The 17,894-nt window shown below is 36.9% G+C and overlaps 1 protein-coding gene across 1 annotated transcript in view; it reads right to left on the reverse strand.

The window, feature by feature from the left end:
- Window positions 1–800: 800 nt before the first annotated feature.
- The window catches only part of LOC131184562 (NACHT, LRR and PYD domains-containing protein 12-like), a 62,074-nt gene continuing 44,980 nt past the window's right edge, over window positions 801–17,894 (reverse strand). The window contains 1 exon segment of the mRNA XM_058156014.1: window positions 801–4,276. Within this exon segment, the coding sequence (XP_058011997.1) occupies window positions 4,192–4,276 (85 nt within the window). The 3' untranslated portion in view covers window positions 801–4,191.

Genomic DNA, 17,894 nt, shown 5'->3' on the forward strand with positions numbered 1-17,894 from the left:
TCATAACCTTCTATATTCAAAATTCTGTCCTCTGTTAAATTAAACCAATCACTTATTGCAGAGAGAGCAGCTGCTTCATAATATAATTTAAAATTAGGCATTTTAAACCTCCCTTTCCGAGAATCTTGAATTATTTTCATTTTAACCCTAGCTTTTTTACCTTCCCATATAAATTTGTTAATTCCCTTCTGCCATTCCTCAAGATTCTTATCTTTCTTAATTATTGGTATCATCTGAAAGAGGAATAAAAATCTAGGTAAAACATTCATTTTAATAGCAGCAATTCTCCCCAGCAAAGATAATTGCAATTTTTTCCAAACAATCAACTCCTTCTGAACTTTTTGCCATAAAACCTCATAGTTATTCTTATACAATTTCACATTTGACGATGTAATATAAACCCCTAAGTACTTAACCTTCTTTACAATTTCAAATCCTGTTATTTCCTCTAGTTTTTCTTTCTGTTGTCTGGCCATATTTTTTATTATCACTTTTGTCTTTTTCTGATTTACCTTAAACCCTGAAACATTCCCATATTGATCAATTATTTCCAACAAAGATTTACTAGAATTTATAGGGTTTGTTAAAGTAATCACCAAATCATCTGCAAAAGCTCTTAGTTTATATTCATATTGTCTAATTCCCTCTATCTCCTTTACTTCTCGAATTTTATCCAATAATGGTTCTAGAGTTAAAATAAACAATAATGGTGATAAAGGACATCCCTGTCTTGTTCCTTTCGCAATCTTAAAAGGTTCTGTTAAGCTACCATTGATTATAATCTGTGCTGTTTGCTCTCCATAAATTGCCCTAATTATTCTTAAAAAACCATCTCCAAATTGCATCTTTTCTATTAATTTAAATAAAAAATCCCAATGCAATCGATCAAAAGCTTTCTCTGCATCGAGAAAAATAAATGCTGCTGGAATAAAATTTTTCTTTTCTAAGTACTCCAGTAAATTAACAATCTGCCTAACATTATTCCTCATCTGTCTCCCTTTTATAAATCCAGATTGATCATTATGAATTCTTCGCTGCAGAATCAACATTAATCTATTAGCTATTATTTTAACAAAAATCTTATAATCATTATTTAAAAGTGAGATTGGCCTATAGTTCCCAGGTTTAGAACAATCCTGTTCAAAAGAAATCTACATTTTGAATGTCCTACAAACAGTAACCCATGAATAGCATTGTGGTCTATGCCTGGTTTCTATGTTGAATTCCATTCTCAGTCACATTTATTACTCCAATATGAGGTTATTTTGGATATTAAGACATATCACCAGAACTTAGTATATGTAATCCTCACTTAGCAACATAAATTGGGATAAGAAACTCTGTCAGTATGCAAGGCAGTCGTAAGGCATCATGCCATGTGACTGCACTGCAATATAACAGTTCTGGTAATCCCAGTTACCATTATTAAGTGAATACTATGTATTTGCAGAATCTCCAGGTCATGTGATCACCACTTGAGACCTCCAGCTGGCTTTCCCATTGACTTTGCTTTCTGGAACTCAGTAGTGAGGGTTACCAAGGGTGTCCATGTGACCATGGGACGTTGCAATGTCATAACTGTGAACGGAGCCTCTGAATTGTGATCATGTATCTGTGGGAATGTTACAATGACTGCAATTACAAGGACCATTTGTAAGTACCCCTCATTCAGCACTATTGTAAGTTTGAATGTTTCTGAACTGGTGTACATTAACCAAGGAATATTGGTTAGAGCTCCACTGTTCTACAAAAGGAGCCTCATATTTTATTTTATTTATTTATTTATTTTGTCACAACATCATACAAAAAGATTATATAGTATATACACATATAAACATATATAGGAAGAAGAAAAGAAAAACAATAGGACAGGAACGGTAGGCACGTTATGCTGAATTGTATATGCTGAATTGCACTTTAAAAAAGTTTAAATTTTATTGAGGTAAAAGGCAAACCAGCAACAAGTTACAGAAAACTTATGAAAACTTTATGGAAAATCATACACAAATGTTGAGTTCAACTTTGAACTAAATATGTTCTTTTCTAGTGATAAATACCTTTTATAATGATTGAAGCAGACCAATAGTTACAACAAAATGAAGCAATTGCAGTACAGTCAAAATCATTGGTAAATCAGAAACTAATCAATGCAAAAATCAGTGACCAAAATGTCCTTTCAAATAAGAAAAAATATCTATTAAATTCCAAGTTTTTCTTCTCACTGAGTGCTGGTTGCCTACCAACACTTAATTTTTAGGTCTAAACTTCATTTTTTTAAAAATATCTTTGCTTATTAGGCTTTCTCTGTTTTGAAATCTATGTTCTTTTGAAAGCACTATGGCATAAATCTACATTCTAAATATTTCAAGACTGCTTAACTGGAATCTCAGAAATAATCTAAAACTATAGAAAGGCAAGAAAATGAAATCAAATATATAATGTAGCAATACACCATAAAAACAAAACATATAATTCTTATAAATCCTGCAGAGAGCGAGCGAGCACTGAAAGAATCAGAGAAATTCTTACTAAAGCATAGCAAAGATAACACCAATGTTTAAAGTCACATAACCCAGGACACTGCAGCCATCATAGATACATGCCAGTTGCCAAACATCCACATTTTCATCTTGTGACCATGGGGATGCTACAACAGTTGTAAGTGCGAAAACTGGTCATAAGTCACTTTTTCTTCATTGTCATTGTAACTTCAAATGGTCACTAAGTCAATGGTTGTAAGTCAAAGACTACCAGCATAGTTCCTGAAAAATCTTCAGACTTTCACTATACAGGTAGTCCTTGATTTACAATAGTTCATTTACTGACCGTTCAAAGTTACAACAGTACTGAAACACGTGACTTATGACCATTTTTCACACTTACGACCATTGTAGCATCCCCATGATCATGTGATCCAAATTCAGATGCTTGGCAACTGACTCATATTTATGATGGTTGCAGTGTCCTAGGATCATGTTATTACCTTTTGGGATCTTCTGACCAGCAAAGTCAATGGGGAAACCAGAATCACTTTAAAACCATGTTACTAATTTAACAACTCCGATGATTCATTAACAACTGTGGCAAGAGAGGGGTTAAAAAGGGACAAAACTCACTTAACAAATGTCTAATTTATTAACAGACGTTTTGGGCTCAATTGTGGTCGTAAGGTGAGGACTACTGGTATATTAATTCCAACTCTTCTTTACCATATTCAGAATGGAAATAAAAATAGATCAATCAAATAAGCAAGCATGGAGAAACAGCATCCAGAGGCTTAGCCATTGTCAGATTCAAGGAACCTTGAGCTGATAAGAGAATTTCACCAGATAGGTGGCATTCTCTTGGCAACAGCCAGATCGAAATGGGACAACTCGTCACAGCCAACTCGCCATGGACAATGCCATGGTCAACTCACTGCAGCCAAAGCATTCCATTTAATTATTTAAAATAATTTTTAAATGTTTTAATTTTTGTCATTCATATTTCATTTTGTTCCTCTTTTTACATCCTTTTTTGGGATGCAATTTCACTTTGTCCCTTTTTCCGCCACTTCTTTGATTAGTGTAGGGTGTGAAATCTGAACCGGTTTGCTACTGTTTGCAAACATACACCATGTGTGCATGCACAGTGTGCACCAAACACATGCTCTGCGCACACACACACATGCTCAGTATGCACCAAAAGGAGGCTTGGGAAGGTAAGTAGAACAGCAAGGGGGAGATCAGCTGTGGCACATGATTTAGCTTTGCTAGAAAGTAGGAAATCCTGCTCTCTAGCAAAGCTAAACTGTATGGCACAGCTGATCATCAGAAATAGCAGTTCGGAGGAACTGGTAGCTTTTTTAAACTACCCGTTTGCCCGAACTGGTAGCTAACTACCGGTTTGCCCAAACCAGTAGCTTTTTAAACTGCTGGTCCAATCAAACCAGTAGCTAACTATCGGTTCACCTGAGCCAGTAGCTTTTTTTTTACTACCGGTTTTCTCGAACTGGTAGTTTTTATCACTACTGGTTCACCCAAACCAGAGCAAACCAGTAGCATTTCACCCGTGCTCTTGTCCTGTGGTGAGGTGGCTGTGGTGACTTGTCCATGGCGATTTGGCGCAGCAACCTGTCAAACAGATTAGGACTAAAGTGGTCAGGTCTGCGCCTCTTCCTGTTCTCCAAAGATTCAAAGCTTGGCAGTCTCTTCACTCATCCTCATTTTCTAGCTCGAGATGCACCACAGCTGTTATATACCATTTTCCATTCTGTATAATGTAATTTTCAGTCAACCTATAATTTTAAAAAAAGTATGTTAACCTCCAAGCAAAAATCCCTAATAATGAGATTATAATCAGATTATAATGATTCATTTTAGATAATTTCAGGGATGATTTGTTTTCACTCATTCCAGGTTGTTTTGTCTGATCAAAAAGTTTGATTTCTAGTCTCTTTGGGAAGATTTTCTATCACTACAATTTAACTGGTGTGTGTGTGTGCGTATTTTATCCTTGGTATCTCAGTGTTTCTCAAATTGATCTTCATCTCCCCTCCCCAAGTAACTAGGCAAACAGCTTTCTCATATTTTCATTTCATCTTAGAATCTAAGCAATGCCCTTCCCCCTCTTTAATTTGTATAGCCCGATTCTCTCTACCCAATCAGTAGCCAAGAAGCTCTCTTTCATGATTTTATCACCTGTTCAAGATGTGACTGGGGGTCAGTAATGGACAAACTGCAGGTGCTGCACTGAGTGGGGGAGTCTTTGGTGGACTGATCTAAAAGTTAAATTTTGAGTTAAGACAAAAGTTTTATCCAGACAACTTCCAGAAATAGTTGATATAGGAGACTCTTTTTAAAAAGAAATCAGGAAGGTGAAAAACAGTATGAAAGAAAATAGTAGCATGAGAGTGATCTCTATGTCAATTATCATATTTAAAATAAAGAAATGGAATAATATCATTAAAAATTGGCGCTATTAAAATGGAGGAAGTTCAGACTAAGGTAGACAGGGCTGATGAAGAAATGATTTTGCTACAATATAGATCTATGGAATTTGCACTGAGAGTGAGGGGCCTGAAAGAAAATAAACAGAAGAACTTGAGAGAGATTTTTGCAGAGGCTTTTGCATAGATTTTGGAAGAACAACTAGTAGATCTTGTATTTCAAATTATCGTGTTAACTCCTGGATTGCCAGACAGAAAAATTTGCCAAGAGATGTAGTGATTTATTTTACAAGCAGAAGGATTAGAAATGAACTGCTACAGGCAGAATACAAAAACAAGATTCAAATAGGCAGGCCAAGAGGTATTAGTGCTGAAAGTAATTCCAACCAAAATGTTAAGAGCTAGGAAGGAGTATGACTTTTTGGTGAATGAACTGCGAAATCGACAGATGCAGTTTAGATGGGATGTTCATTGATATATATGGGTCAAAGATATCGTCTCAATACAGTTTGGGAGGCAAGAGATTTCTATGTTAATGTATTAAAGGCTGGAAATCCACCATCTCCAGAAGCCAGGAGGAAGATGGAGGGAGAAGGAATGCAGGCACAAGCTCAAGTTGTGGACGTAGCTGTTGATGAAAGTTTGTTGCAACTTCTGGATACATCTCAAATATCAGAAACCCAGGGAAAAATAGAAGAAGCAAAGGAACAAAGAATGACTCGAGCAGCTACTAAACATAGAGAACAAGAAACAAAGAGGCAACAATCACAAGTGACAACCCAAGATTTTACTAAAACAGAAGCTGTGGGGGGAGCAAGGCCTAAAAGGAAGATGGGGGAAGATTTCCAGGTGATGCTCCAAAAGCTTCAAGGAGCCAAGAATAGCAACTAAATTTTTAACTTGGAATGTTAATGGTTTAAATTCATCACAGAAAAGAAGGAAGATATTTCATTATTTGAGACAATTTAAAAATGATGTAATTTGCCTGCAGGAAACATATATTAGAATATCTGATCAGAAATATATAATAAACTCTAGACTTGGAACTCATTTTGTTGCATCGGCACCAGTAAAAAAGAATGGTATAGTTATATATTTAAAGAAGGAATTAATAGCTAAATTAATAGAGGCTGATCCTCAAGGAAGATATATTGCAATTGAGCTTTTAATGGAAGGGAAGAAAATACTTCTAATTGGATTATACGCGCCTAATCAACAACAAGAATTTTTTTTAAAATTATTGCACAATAAAATAATACAGTGGAATTATAAGTCATCTATATTAATGGGAGATTGGAATGAAGTATTGGATACCCGTAAAGACAAAAAAGGTTTATCACAAAAAATTTTAAGTTGAGCGAAATTGCCCAAAGCTTTTTTTGATAGGATGGAAGATTTGGAGTTGAGAGATATTTGGCGAGAATGTAACCCTGAAGAAAAGGATTTTACTTTTTTCTCCGATAGACATCAATCTTTCTCTAGGATTGATTTTATATTAATTACTAATGATTTTCTTTTCAGGGTGAAAAAAACAAAGATATGTTCAAGAATTTTGTCTGACCATAGTCCGGTATGGATAGAATTTGATCAGGAAAAGGGTGTTAGGAGATCTTGGAGGTTAAATGAAAATTTGTTTAGATATGAAGATAATGTTAAAGAAAGTAAAAGACAAATGAAGGAATTTTTAGTACGAATATGCATAGGGGCACACCTATGGAAAGGGTCAAGCAAAGCATATATGATAGGAGTTTTAATAAATATGAATAATAGATATAGAATTAGACAGCAGAAGAAACAAATGGAATTAGAAGAGGAAATAAAAAAAAGAGCAATTACTTGTTTTCAATCCAGGAGATAAGAAAGTAAAAGAAATTATAAATATGTTACGAGGGCAGTTTAATATATTGATGGCTGATCAAGTGGCAACTAATTTACAATATGTTAAGCATAATACATTTTGTAATGCTAACAAACCAGGCAGGCATATGTAATAAGGAAAAAAAAGAAATCACAATCTATTGTAAAGATAAAATATAAAGGTAAAGAGGTATTTCAACAGAATATGATTAAAAAGGCTTTTTTAGAATTTTATACAAAGTTATATGCTAGCGACTCAATTCAAGGTATAGATATAGATAGATATTTACAGGAAGAAAAAAATTTGTGAACTCACAAAGAAGCAAAGGCAAGGATTGAATCAACCTATAACTTCTGAAGAAATTACATTAGCAATTAAACAATTAAAAATGGGTAAAGCCCCGGGAACAGATAGATTAACAGCTGTTTATTATAAAAATTTACAATCTGAAATGGTAGAACCGCTCAAGGACTTATTTAACAAAATCCAATTTGGAGGAGATGTGCCTCCATCTTGGAGATCTGCGTTTATCTCATTGATACCAAAGGAAGATCAAGATTGTAGCAAACTAGAAAACTATAGACCATTATTGCTTTTGAATACTGATTATAAGATTTTTGCTAAAATATTAGCAAATAGACTAATGGTAGTTATGAGACAAATGATTCATAATGACCAATCAGGATTTATAGAAGGTAGACAAATGAGATATAATGTGAGACAGATTGTAAATGTATTGGAATATTTGGATAGGAACAACCAGGTCCCAGCAGCGCTCTTTTTTTTTTGGGTGCTGAGAAGGCATTTGATCAGTTGAATTGGCAATTTTTATTTAAAATATTAGAAAAGATGCAATTTGGGGAACATTTTACACGAGCAATCAGAGCAATATACCAGAGACAAACGGCACAAATAACAGAAGCTTTCAGAATTGAAAAGGGGACAAGGCAGGGATGTCCTTTGTCCCCATTATTATTTATTTTAACTTTAGAAGTTTTATTGAATAAAATACGTAGGTCAAGTAAAATAAAGGGAATTAAAATTAGACAACAAGATTATAGGTTAAGAACATTTGCAGACGACCTGGTTGTTACCTTATCTCAACCAACACAATCGGTTACATATATGATGGATATAATTAATCAATATGGGAAGGTATCTGGATTTAAGGTGAATCAACATAAGACAAAGGTAATAACTAAAAATATGACTGTAGACCAAAAGGAAGAATTGGAAAGAGCAACGTGATTTGAAGTAGTGAAAAAGGTTAAATACTTAGGAGTATATATCACAGCCTCAAACGTGAAATTATATAAAAATAATTATGAGGTGTTATGGCAAAAAGTGCAGAAGGAATTGGAGAATTGGAAAAAGCTACAATTATCATTGCTGGGAAAAATAGCAGTAATAAAAATGAATGTTCTGCCTAGGTTCTTATTTCTGTTTTAAATGATACCAATACTTAAAAAAGATGCAAATTTGCAGGAATGGCAAAAAGGGATTAATAAATTTATTTGGATGGGTAAGAAACCGAGATTGAAACTAAAAATAATACAGGATATACGTGAAAGAGGGGCTCTCAAAATGCCTAACTTAAGACTATATTATGAAGCAGCTGTTCTGCCATTAGTCAGTGACTGGTTTAACCTAACAGAAGAAAGAATATTGAATCTGGAAGGTCATGATCTTTTATATGGTTGGCATAAAGCATTACTATATGATAAAAAAGTGGATAGAATTTTTAAAAGTCATATACTTAGAAGTGCTTTGTTGCGGGTTTGGAAAAGGTACCAATATAAATTAAATTAAAAATTCCCATATGGGCAATCCCTAGGCATGCAATAGAGAATATAAATATAGAACAACAACAGGAAGTGGTTACCTATAAAGAGCTCCTCTTTATGAAGGAGGATAAATTACAATTGAAACCTTTAAATATAATGAGACAGATTGTAAATGTATTGGAATATTTGGATAGGAACAACCAGGTCCCAGCAGCGCTCTCTTTTTTTGGATGCTGAGAAGGCATTTGATCGACTGAATTGGCAATTTTTATTTAAAATATTAGAAAAGATGCAATTTGGGGAACATTTTACACAAGCAATCAGAGCAATATACCAGAGACAAACGGCACAAATAACAGAAGCTTTCAGAATTGAAAAGGGGACAAGGCAGGGATGTTCTTTGTCCCCATTATTATTTATTTTAGCTTTAGAAGTTCTACTGAATAAAATACGTAGGTCAAGTAAAATAAAGGGAATTAAAATTAGACATCAAAATTATAGGTTAAGAGCATTTGCAGATGACCTGGTTGTTACCTTATCTCAACCAACACAATCGGTTACATATATGATGGATATAATTAATCAATATGGGAAGGTATCTGGATTTAAGGTGAATCAACATAAGACAAAGATAATAACTAAAAATATGACTGTAGACCAAAAGGAAGAATTGGAAAGAGCAACGTGATTTGAAGTAGTGAAAAGGTGGAAGTATGGAAGGGTTTTTCCTAAAGTCTACCACCATTTCTACGGTTTTGAGTGTGTTCAGTTCCAGATTGTTTTGGTTGCACCACAAGGCTAGTCGTTGACCTCTGCCTATATGGATTCGTCATTGTCTCGAATGAGAACAATCACTGTTGTGTCATCTGCGAACTTCAGTAGCTTAACAGATGGATCATTGGAGATGCAGTCATTGGTATACAGAGAGAAGATAAGTGGGGAGAGCACACAGCCTTGGGGGGCCCCTGTGCTAATTGTACAGGTATTTGATGTGATCTTGCTTAGCTTCACCTGCTGCTTCCTGTTTGTTAGGAAGCTTGTGATCCACTTACAAGCCTGTTCCGGTACCTGTAGCTGGTTTAGCTTAGTTAGAAGAATGTCTGGAATGATGGTATTGAATGCTGAACTAAAGTCTACAAAAAGGACCCTTGCATAGGTCTTTGGAGACTCAAGATGTTGTAGGATGTAGTGCAGAGCCATATTAACAGCATCATCTGTTGATCTATTTGCTTGGTATGCAAATTGCAAGGGGTCTAACTGCGGATCCGTGATGGTTTTCAGGTAGGAAAGCACTAGCCTTTCAAAGGTTTTCATGACTACAGATGTTAGAGCAACTGGTCTGTAGTCATTCAGTTCCTTGATGGTGGGCTTCTTCGGCACTGGGATGATGGTAGAGCGTTTGAAGCAAGAAGGAACATAGCACATCTCTAGTGATTTATTGAAAATATGGGTGAAGATGGGGGCCAATTGGTCAGCACAGACTTTTAAGCAAGAAGGAGTTATCTTGTCTGGGCCTGGAGCTTTTCCTGGCTTTTGTCTGTGAAATAGGTCCTGCACTTCCTTTTCTGTGAGACAGATGTGAGACAGATTGTAAATGTATTGGAATATTTGGATAGGAACAACCAGGTCCCAGCAGTGCTCTTTATTTTTGGGTGCCGAGAAGACATTTGATCGGTTGAATTGGCAATTTTTATTTAAAATATTAGAAAAGATGCAATTTGGGGAACATTTTACACAAGCAATCAGAGCAATATACCAGAGACAAACGGCACAAATGACAGAAGCTTTCAGAATTGAAAAGGGGACAAGGCAGGGATGTCCTTTGTCCCCATTATTATTTATTTTAACTTTAGAAGTTTTATTGAATAAAATACGTAGGTCAAGTAAAATAAAGGGAATTAAAATTAGACAACAAGATTATAGGTTAAGAACATTTGCAGACGACCTGGTTGTTACCTTATCTCAACCAACACAATCGGTTACATATATGATGGATATAATTAATCAATATGGGAAGGTATCTGGATTTAAGGTGAATCAACATAAGACAAAGATAATAACTAAAAATATGTAGACCAAAAGGAAGAATTGGAAAGAGCAACGGGATTTGAAGTAGTGAAAAAGGTTAAATACTTAGGATATATATCACAGCCTCAAACGTGAAATTATATAAAAATAATTATGAGGTGTTATGGCAAAAAGTGCAGAAGGAATTGGAGAATTGGAAAAAGCTACAATTATCATTGCTGGGAAGAATAGCAGTAATAAAAATGAATGTTCTGCCTAGGTTCTTATTTCTGTTTTAAATGATACCAATACTTAAAAAAGATACAAATTTGCAGGAATGGCAAAAAGGGATTAATAAATTTATTTGGATGGGTAAGAAACCGAGATTGAAACTAAAAATAATACAGGATACACGTGAAAGAGGGGCTCTCAAAATGCCTAACTTAAAACTATATTATGAAGCAGCTGTTCTGTCATTAGTCAGTGACTGGTTTAACCTAACAGAAGAAAGAATATTGACTCTGGAAGGTCATGATCTTTTATATGGTTGGCATGTTTGCTTACTATATGATAAAAAGTGGATAGGATTTTTAAAAGTCATATACTTAGAAGTGCTTTGTTGCGGGTTTAGAAAAGGTACCAATATAAATTAAATTATAAAATTCCCATATGGGCAATCCCTAGGCATGCGATAGAGAATATAAATAAAAAACAAAAACAGGAAGTGGTTACCTATAAAGAGCTCCTCTTTATGAAGGAGGATAAATTACAATTGAAACCTTTAAATATAATGAGAGAAGAAAGGATAAATTATACTTGGTTTCAATATGAGCAGCTGCAAGCTAGATGGAGAGAAGACCAAAAAATTGGTATTATGCAACATGAGGAAAATCTGGTAAAACAAATTAGAGGTCCAAGCCAATCGCATATTAAAACGTTATATAATTTGTTGATAGAAAAAGATTCAGAAGCAGAATTAGTTAAGGACTGTATGATAAAATGGGCACAAAATATTCAACAACCTATAATTATGGAAACATGGGAAACAATATGGGTTAGAAATGTTAAATTTACACAGGCCCAAAACTTGAGAGAAAATTTTATAACATGTTTTATAGATGGCATCTAGATCCAAAAAAATTGGCGTGTATGTATCCAAATTTGCAAGCTAAATGTTGGAGATGTGATTGTGATGATGCTACTTACTATCATATATGGTGGATTTGTAAAAAAAATCAAGGCATTTTGGATTAAAATTTGGTGGATTATGCAAAATATTTTGAAGAAGAAGATAAAATTTACCCCACAATTGTTTTTATTGGGTATAACTACAGACTGTACATCAATAGAGACTGAATTAATTTTAAACTTAATATCAGCAGCCAGACTACTGGTGGCACAATACTGGAAGAAGGAATAACTGCCTACTATTGAAGAATGGATTCTAAAAGTAACGAACTTAGCAGAAATGGCAAAAATTTCAGCATATTTGAAAGACTATTCATAAGAAAGATATATAGTGGAATGGAAAAGATAGATAGAATATATTCAAAACAAATATCAGACTAAAAAGTATCAAATAGCATATGAATGACCAGAAAGTAATAATTGTATTTGTATACAGTATTTCCTTTTTTTTAATCTTCTTTTTATATGAAATAAGGGAGTTATGGTTATAGGGGAGGGATGGGAGTTTATGAATAATTAGTGTATTTTAGCTTATGATTGGTAAATCCTATACCCTGTATTTGCTCTGGAAAGCCTGGGGGAGGGGGGTTGGGTGAAGGAGGGAGGGGGGAGGGGGAGGGAGGAGGGGCATAATTAATTGTTAAAACTGTGGTAAAACTTTTTAATAAAAAAAATGGTGCTATTACAGTCAAAATATACTTTATAGTGCTGTAGTCATTTAATTTCAAATGTGTTCTGAACTGATTTTTACATTCTGGAATTATTGATTGGCTACTATTTCTCTGAAGTATGGTACTACATATTACATTGGGTAAGTATCTGACAAAATGAAACTAATTCTATAGCATGACCTCTTGACCCTATAGTCATGATGGCGAATCTATGACACACGTACCCTAAGTGGCACACGGAGCCATGTCGCCTGGCCTGCACAGCATTGCGTGTTCCTCTTCCAGGTTTCTAGCACGCACGTGCACACGATAATCAACTGGCCTTTGTGCATGCAGCATTGCCAGAAACTGGAAGAGCTGGTCTTCAGTTTTCCTGCATGATCATGCGCGCCGGCCAGCTGATTGTTGCATGCACATGCACGCCAGAAACCCGGAAGACTAGCTAGAATTTTTGGGCATGCACATGCGCCCTGGGCAGCTCCTCTTTCAGGTTGTGGCCCAGATGAGCATGCATGTGGGAATATGCATGTGCACACACGCTCCCTTTTGGGCACCAAATAGGTTTGCCATCACTGCTCTATAGGGTCAGACATGTAAGAGTAAGAATTCCCCCCCATACCGTAATTGACCAATCTCATTAGGTATACACTAATTAATTTTATTGTTTTAGAAAAAGAATGGGAAAATATAATAATGGCTTTTTAATATTAATCACATGCAAAGCAATCAGGGGACAGAGAACTATCAAAATCACATTGTCTCAAATGAATAAGGGCCAGGATAGCTCAGGCCGTTAAGAAGCCTGTTATTAGAACACAGAGCCTGCAATTACTGCAGGTTCGAGCCCGGCCCAAGGTCGACTCAGCCTTCCATCCTTTATAAGGTAGGTAAAATGAGGACCCAGATTGTTGGGGGGGCAATAAGTTGACTTTGTAAAAAATATACAAATAGAATGAGACTATTGCCTTATACACAGTAAGCCGCCCTGAGTCTTCGGAGAAGGGCGGGAATGGGAAAAATCAAGAGTTAACACATATTGAAAGATCCCAATGGGTTGATCCCATGGATAGACTAAGAACATGCAGGAGGTTGCCATGTGGTAGGCAGAGTTTATCTGGGAGGCTGGAAATTAAAGTTAGTTTGAATAGCTATTTCTTGTTAAAAGTTAATAAGGGCTCTGCCAGCAAACTCAGGAGGAAACACGTGGCAAAGGAATCCCCCCCACTCCCAAGAGAAGTTGAGGCATCCTGTTTTCTAGAGTGGATCTGGATTAGGATCTCTTATTGCAGTTTGGAAAAGGCCTCCATTAGATACTTTTAAGATAACCTGGTCATAGATGAAAAAAGAAGTAGGTTTTATACTAATCATATTAAAATAGAAGACAACGTGGCCTGAATGGAGAGAGAGGGTGGTGAAGGAAACAAATTACAAAATATGCAACCTATTGTCACCTGCAAGTATTTAAGAGACATGAGACACATTTCAACATTTTGATAAAATCTCAGCTTAAGTGTCGATGCACCCAAAGTCAGCCATGTTTGTTGCTTTGAACTCCTCTTCACATCACCTCAAAATGACTCTTAACCATTTCTCAAGGCCATATTTTCATGGCATGTTTCATCCCCAGCCCACTGCTCAGAAAAGCCTAGGTTCATCTTTTGGTTTGGTAGTTTCATAATAATATTTTTCTTCTGCTCCTGAAACAAACCTTGTCATAGGGATGATCTGCTGTATCTCATGGATGAACTTGGTGATGCTGCTGCCCAGGTCTTAAATGGCCTCTTGAGATAGCCTGGGAGCACAAGTAAGGGGCCTCTGAAGGAGGGGAAACGGGGCGGAGGTAAGTGAACCAACCCGGCGAAGGATAAAAGAGCGATGGAAACATGCAGGAGCAAGCAAGCAGAGCAGTGGGGGAGGGAGGTGAAAGGCAGGAATGGGCACACGGAGTGAACACCGTGTCTTGTTTTGTAGGATCACGAGCTTAGGATCTTCTGTTTTAGAAAGTGGCATCAGTTGCACCCCTAGGCCTGAAGTGAATTTTTCTTTGAAGCCTGGATGGCTGAGCGCTGCTCCATCTCTCCAGTTGTCCTTTGTATTCCCTGCTGCCGCTGCCCACCACCTTTTGCTGGTCCAAGCTAAGAAACATGACTCTACTTCATGAACCTCACTCTGCTGCTTTTCCATCCTTTCCCCACTCCTGCTCATTAAATTTCTCATTCTCATTCTCTCCCAGGCTCTAGGCTCGATTCAGCAAGATGAAGAAGATGCGCTGGGTGTGGAGGGGAGAGCCTGTTTTCTTTTGGCTCGGGATTGGATCTTGGCCACCGCATTTGAAGTTTCATTAAAAGTCCTTTTTATAAACTGTGGCTGCGGAGCCCTTCCTGGGGAGCAAAACCTGGCTTGGATGAACTGATCCATCCCAAAGGTGAGCTCTAGAGTTTCCATGCACCTCTGCTGGCCCAAGCACCCTGCCCTTCAGATCCCAATGGGGCCACTGTCCGGCAACAGCACTCTGGGTGGGCAGATGTCCTGGGCCTGCATATGCATATGTAGTGTAGCAATCTCCCAGAAGCCTGAATGCAGAACCCGAGGTGGGGGAGAAGGTGAGTGGGCAGCATGCGGGCAGAAGTCCCACAGAAGGTGAGAGGCAAGAACTCATGCATCCCCCCGTGACCAGAGGCAGAGGCAAGCAGGCAGCATGAAAGCGGAAGGATGGCGAGAGCCAAGTCCAAAAGGCAGCCAAGCCTCACCATGTCCACCCCAAGGTGGCTCTTCGGCCAAGCGCCTTACCTTTGTGGGCAGCCACGGTGAGCAGAGAGAGGAACAGAGATCAACTGGGCCACGGGAGCCATGTCATCTGGCCAAGCGAGCAAGTGAAGGAGCTAAAAAGCAGTTGGACTGGGGGAGTGGGGCCAGATGTCAAGGAGTAAAGCTGTGTAAAGCAATGCTCCAATGTAGAGAGTCACTTTTACAGCAACTTCCAACCGAGCGGTGGACTTTTTGGAGTCGCAGATCCCTCGGGGGGAGGGGAGAAAGAGGTGCCGTACGCTGTGGGTCTCTACAGCGGTCAAGACAGCAGGTGGCAGGAAAGCCTTGGAAAAGTTGGTCGGGGAAAGGAGACATTCCATAATGGCGGCCGTGAAAAAATGACAGCAGACAGATGGGCAACGATAGCGGTAGAATAGTGGAACAACGGAGAGACGGATCTGGTGTAAAGTGAACTTGGCAACCTCTTGTGAGTGATCTGGGGCAAGAGACCGTCCCGGAGGATTTCCAAAGAGGGAAAAGGAGGAAAGAGGCCCCAGGAAGGAGATCACATCAGTGAATGGCAAGTTTGGTCTTAAAAGGGATTACTGCAATGTGATATACAATACTGGCCATGTAAAGCTAAAAGATCAAATGGGATGTCTCTTACTCTTTACGATCTGATATTAAGAACCAAATAATTCAAAGTTGGGGAGCAAAAGTGCTGACAAATTGGAGGGTATAGACATCTTGGAGAGGGACTGAATGCTGAGTAATATAAAGGAAGGTAAGGGAGACACCTACTGGCCAAGAAGAAACCAGACATAACTTACAGAAGAAAAGGACAATTTAAACATACAAAACAAAATACCAGAATTAAAAGAACTCTACTCAAGAAAGAAGGAAAGACAGCAGGTGATAATCGACTACTAATTAATTCATAATCCACTGGTATAGTGAGGGTGAGAGACTGTGTACAACTGTGGACATGGTAGTATTTGCAGAACAGTGTCTATATATAGAAAGAGAGGAACTTGACTATAACGAAGATGTGGGACATAGTATTAAGAAGAAATTATTTCTATTATTACTTCCATTAATTATTGATATTATTAGTATTATAAGTGATTAACCATATATTTTGCTACTAATTAATTCCTGGTATTATTGATGTTTTTGATTGATGATTTCAAATTATAGTTTGACATAAGTATTTAAAAACCTATAAGCCATCTAAACTTAGTGTGTTAAGAGTGTTTGTTATTTAATAATAGCTGCTATCCTGTGTTAAATAATTTGATAGTATAAGATTTAATATAACTGATAAGTCATTAATAGACATAATAATATAAACCTTGTGGCAAGCAGGAACAGAATAGACTAAGTGATAGTTTGGGTGTGCTGGAAGGAAATACGAGGATTGCAAACAAGTGGAGAGGCTGGTTTAAATTGGTGTCAAAGATGATGAATATTCCCAATTTAACGAGAATTGGTACAGGAAGGAGGCAGGCAGCCCAAACCATGACAGTTGAACTGAGTCCATCAGGACAAAGGTCCATAGAAGAAATGATGCAAAGGGAAAGATCTAATTCAGTCAAAGATTTACAGCTAATGTTACAATCCATGCAAGACATAATGCTGAAAAACCATGAAGATCTGAAAAGAGAGATGGGGAAGTGAGGAGTGACACCGGAGAACAAGAAAATATGAAATCGATGGATGGTAAATTTGAATGCTTTCAACAACAAATTATGAAGAATGAGCAGAAACTACAAGAGATGGAGGTGAGAATGGGAAGGGAGGAAAAAAGAGTGGATGAAATGAATGAAAGATTAATACAAGCCAATAAAGAACTCAAAACAATAGTTATCCACTTAGAAACAGAAATGGCAGCCCACTACGTACAATACCAAAACGTGAGAGAAGATAAAGGTGAGGACCTACGGGAGATGATGGCATATTGCTGGCAGGAGCTCTAGGAATTGAAAAAGAGGAGATGGCTAACAAAATGGATGAGATTTACAGGATCCACACTAATTATGTGAGAAGGCATGACTTACCCAAAGAAGTTCACATCAGATTTGTTAAGAAATTGATTTGGGATGTGATATTACCCAGAATGAGAGATAATCCATTAGAGTATAGAGGAAGACAACTAGTGATACTCAGACAAGTTCCTAGAAGGGTGAGAGAGCTAAGATGACCTTATCAAATCTTAACCCCTAAGTTAACAAGACAAAATGTTAATTTTCAGTGGTTGACACCAAAAGGAATTATGGTGTCATGGAAAGAAAAAAGAATCAGATTGAATACGATAGATAAAGCAGAAGAGATGTTCACACATCCAAATTTTATTAAATTAGGAGGAATTATTACATATAAAGATGTATTAAACGATAGAAGGGAACTGAAATATAGGAACAATTTAAAGGAGGAAGGAACTGAACTTGAATGATGGGCATATCTCCAAGTACAATCTAAATATATGAAGGACAAGAAAGAATAAGATATAAAAACAGAATTAACAGAACTAGATAAAATTTTACTAAGATTGGCGGAGAAGGCTATAAGGAAACTATACCACTATCTATTAGAACAGGACATGTTAGAAGAGCAAGTAAAGGAGACCATGTTAATTTGGAGTAAATATTTCGGCTATAGTATTGATTTGGACAAGTGGTAGAACTTATGGGAAAGAAACATAAAAATTAGCA

Source organism: Ahaetulla prasina, chromosome 1 (genome assembly GCF_028640845.1).
Source record: "Ahaetulla prasina isolate Xishuangbanna chromosome 1, ASM2864084v1, whole genome shotgun sequence".
Lineage (NCBI taxonomy): Eukaryota > Metazoa > Chordata > Lepidosauria > Squamata > Colubridae > Ahaetulla > Ahaetulla prasina.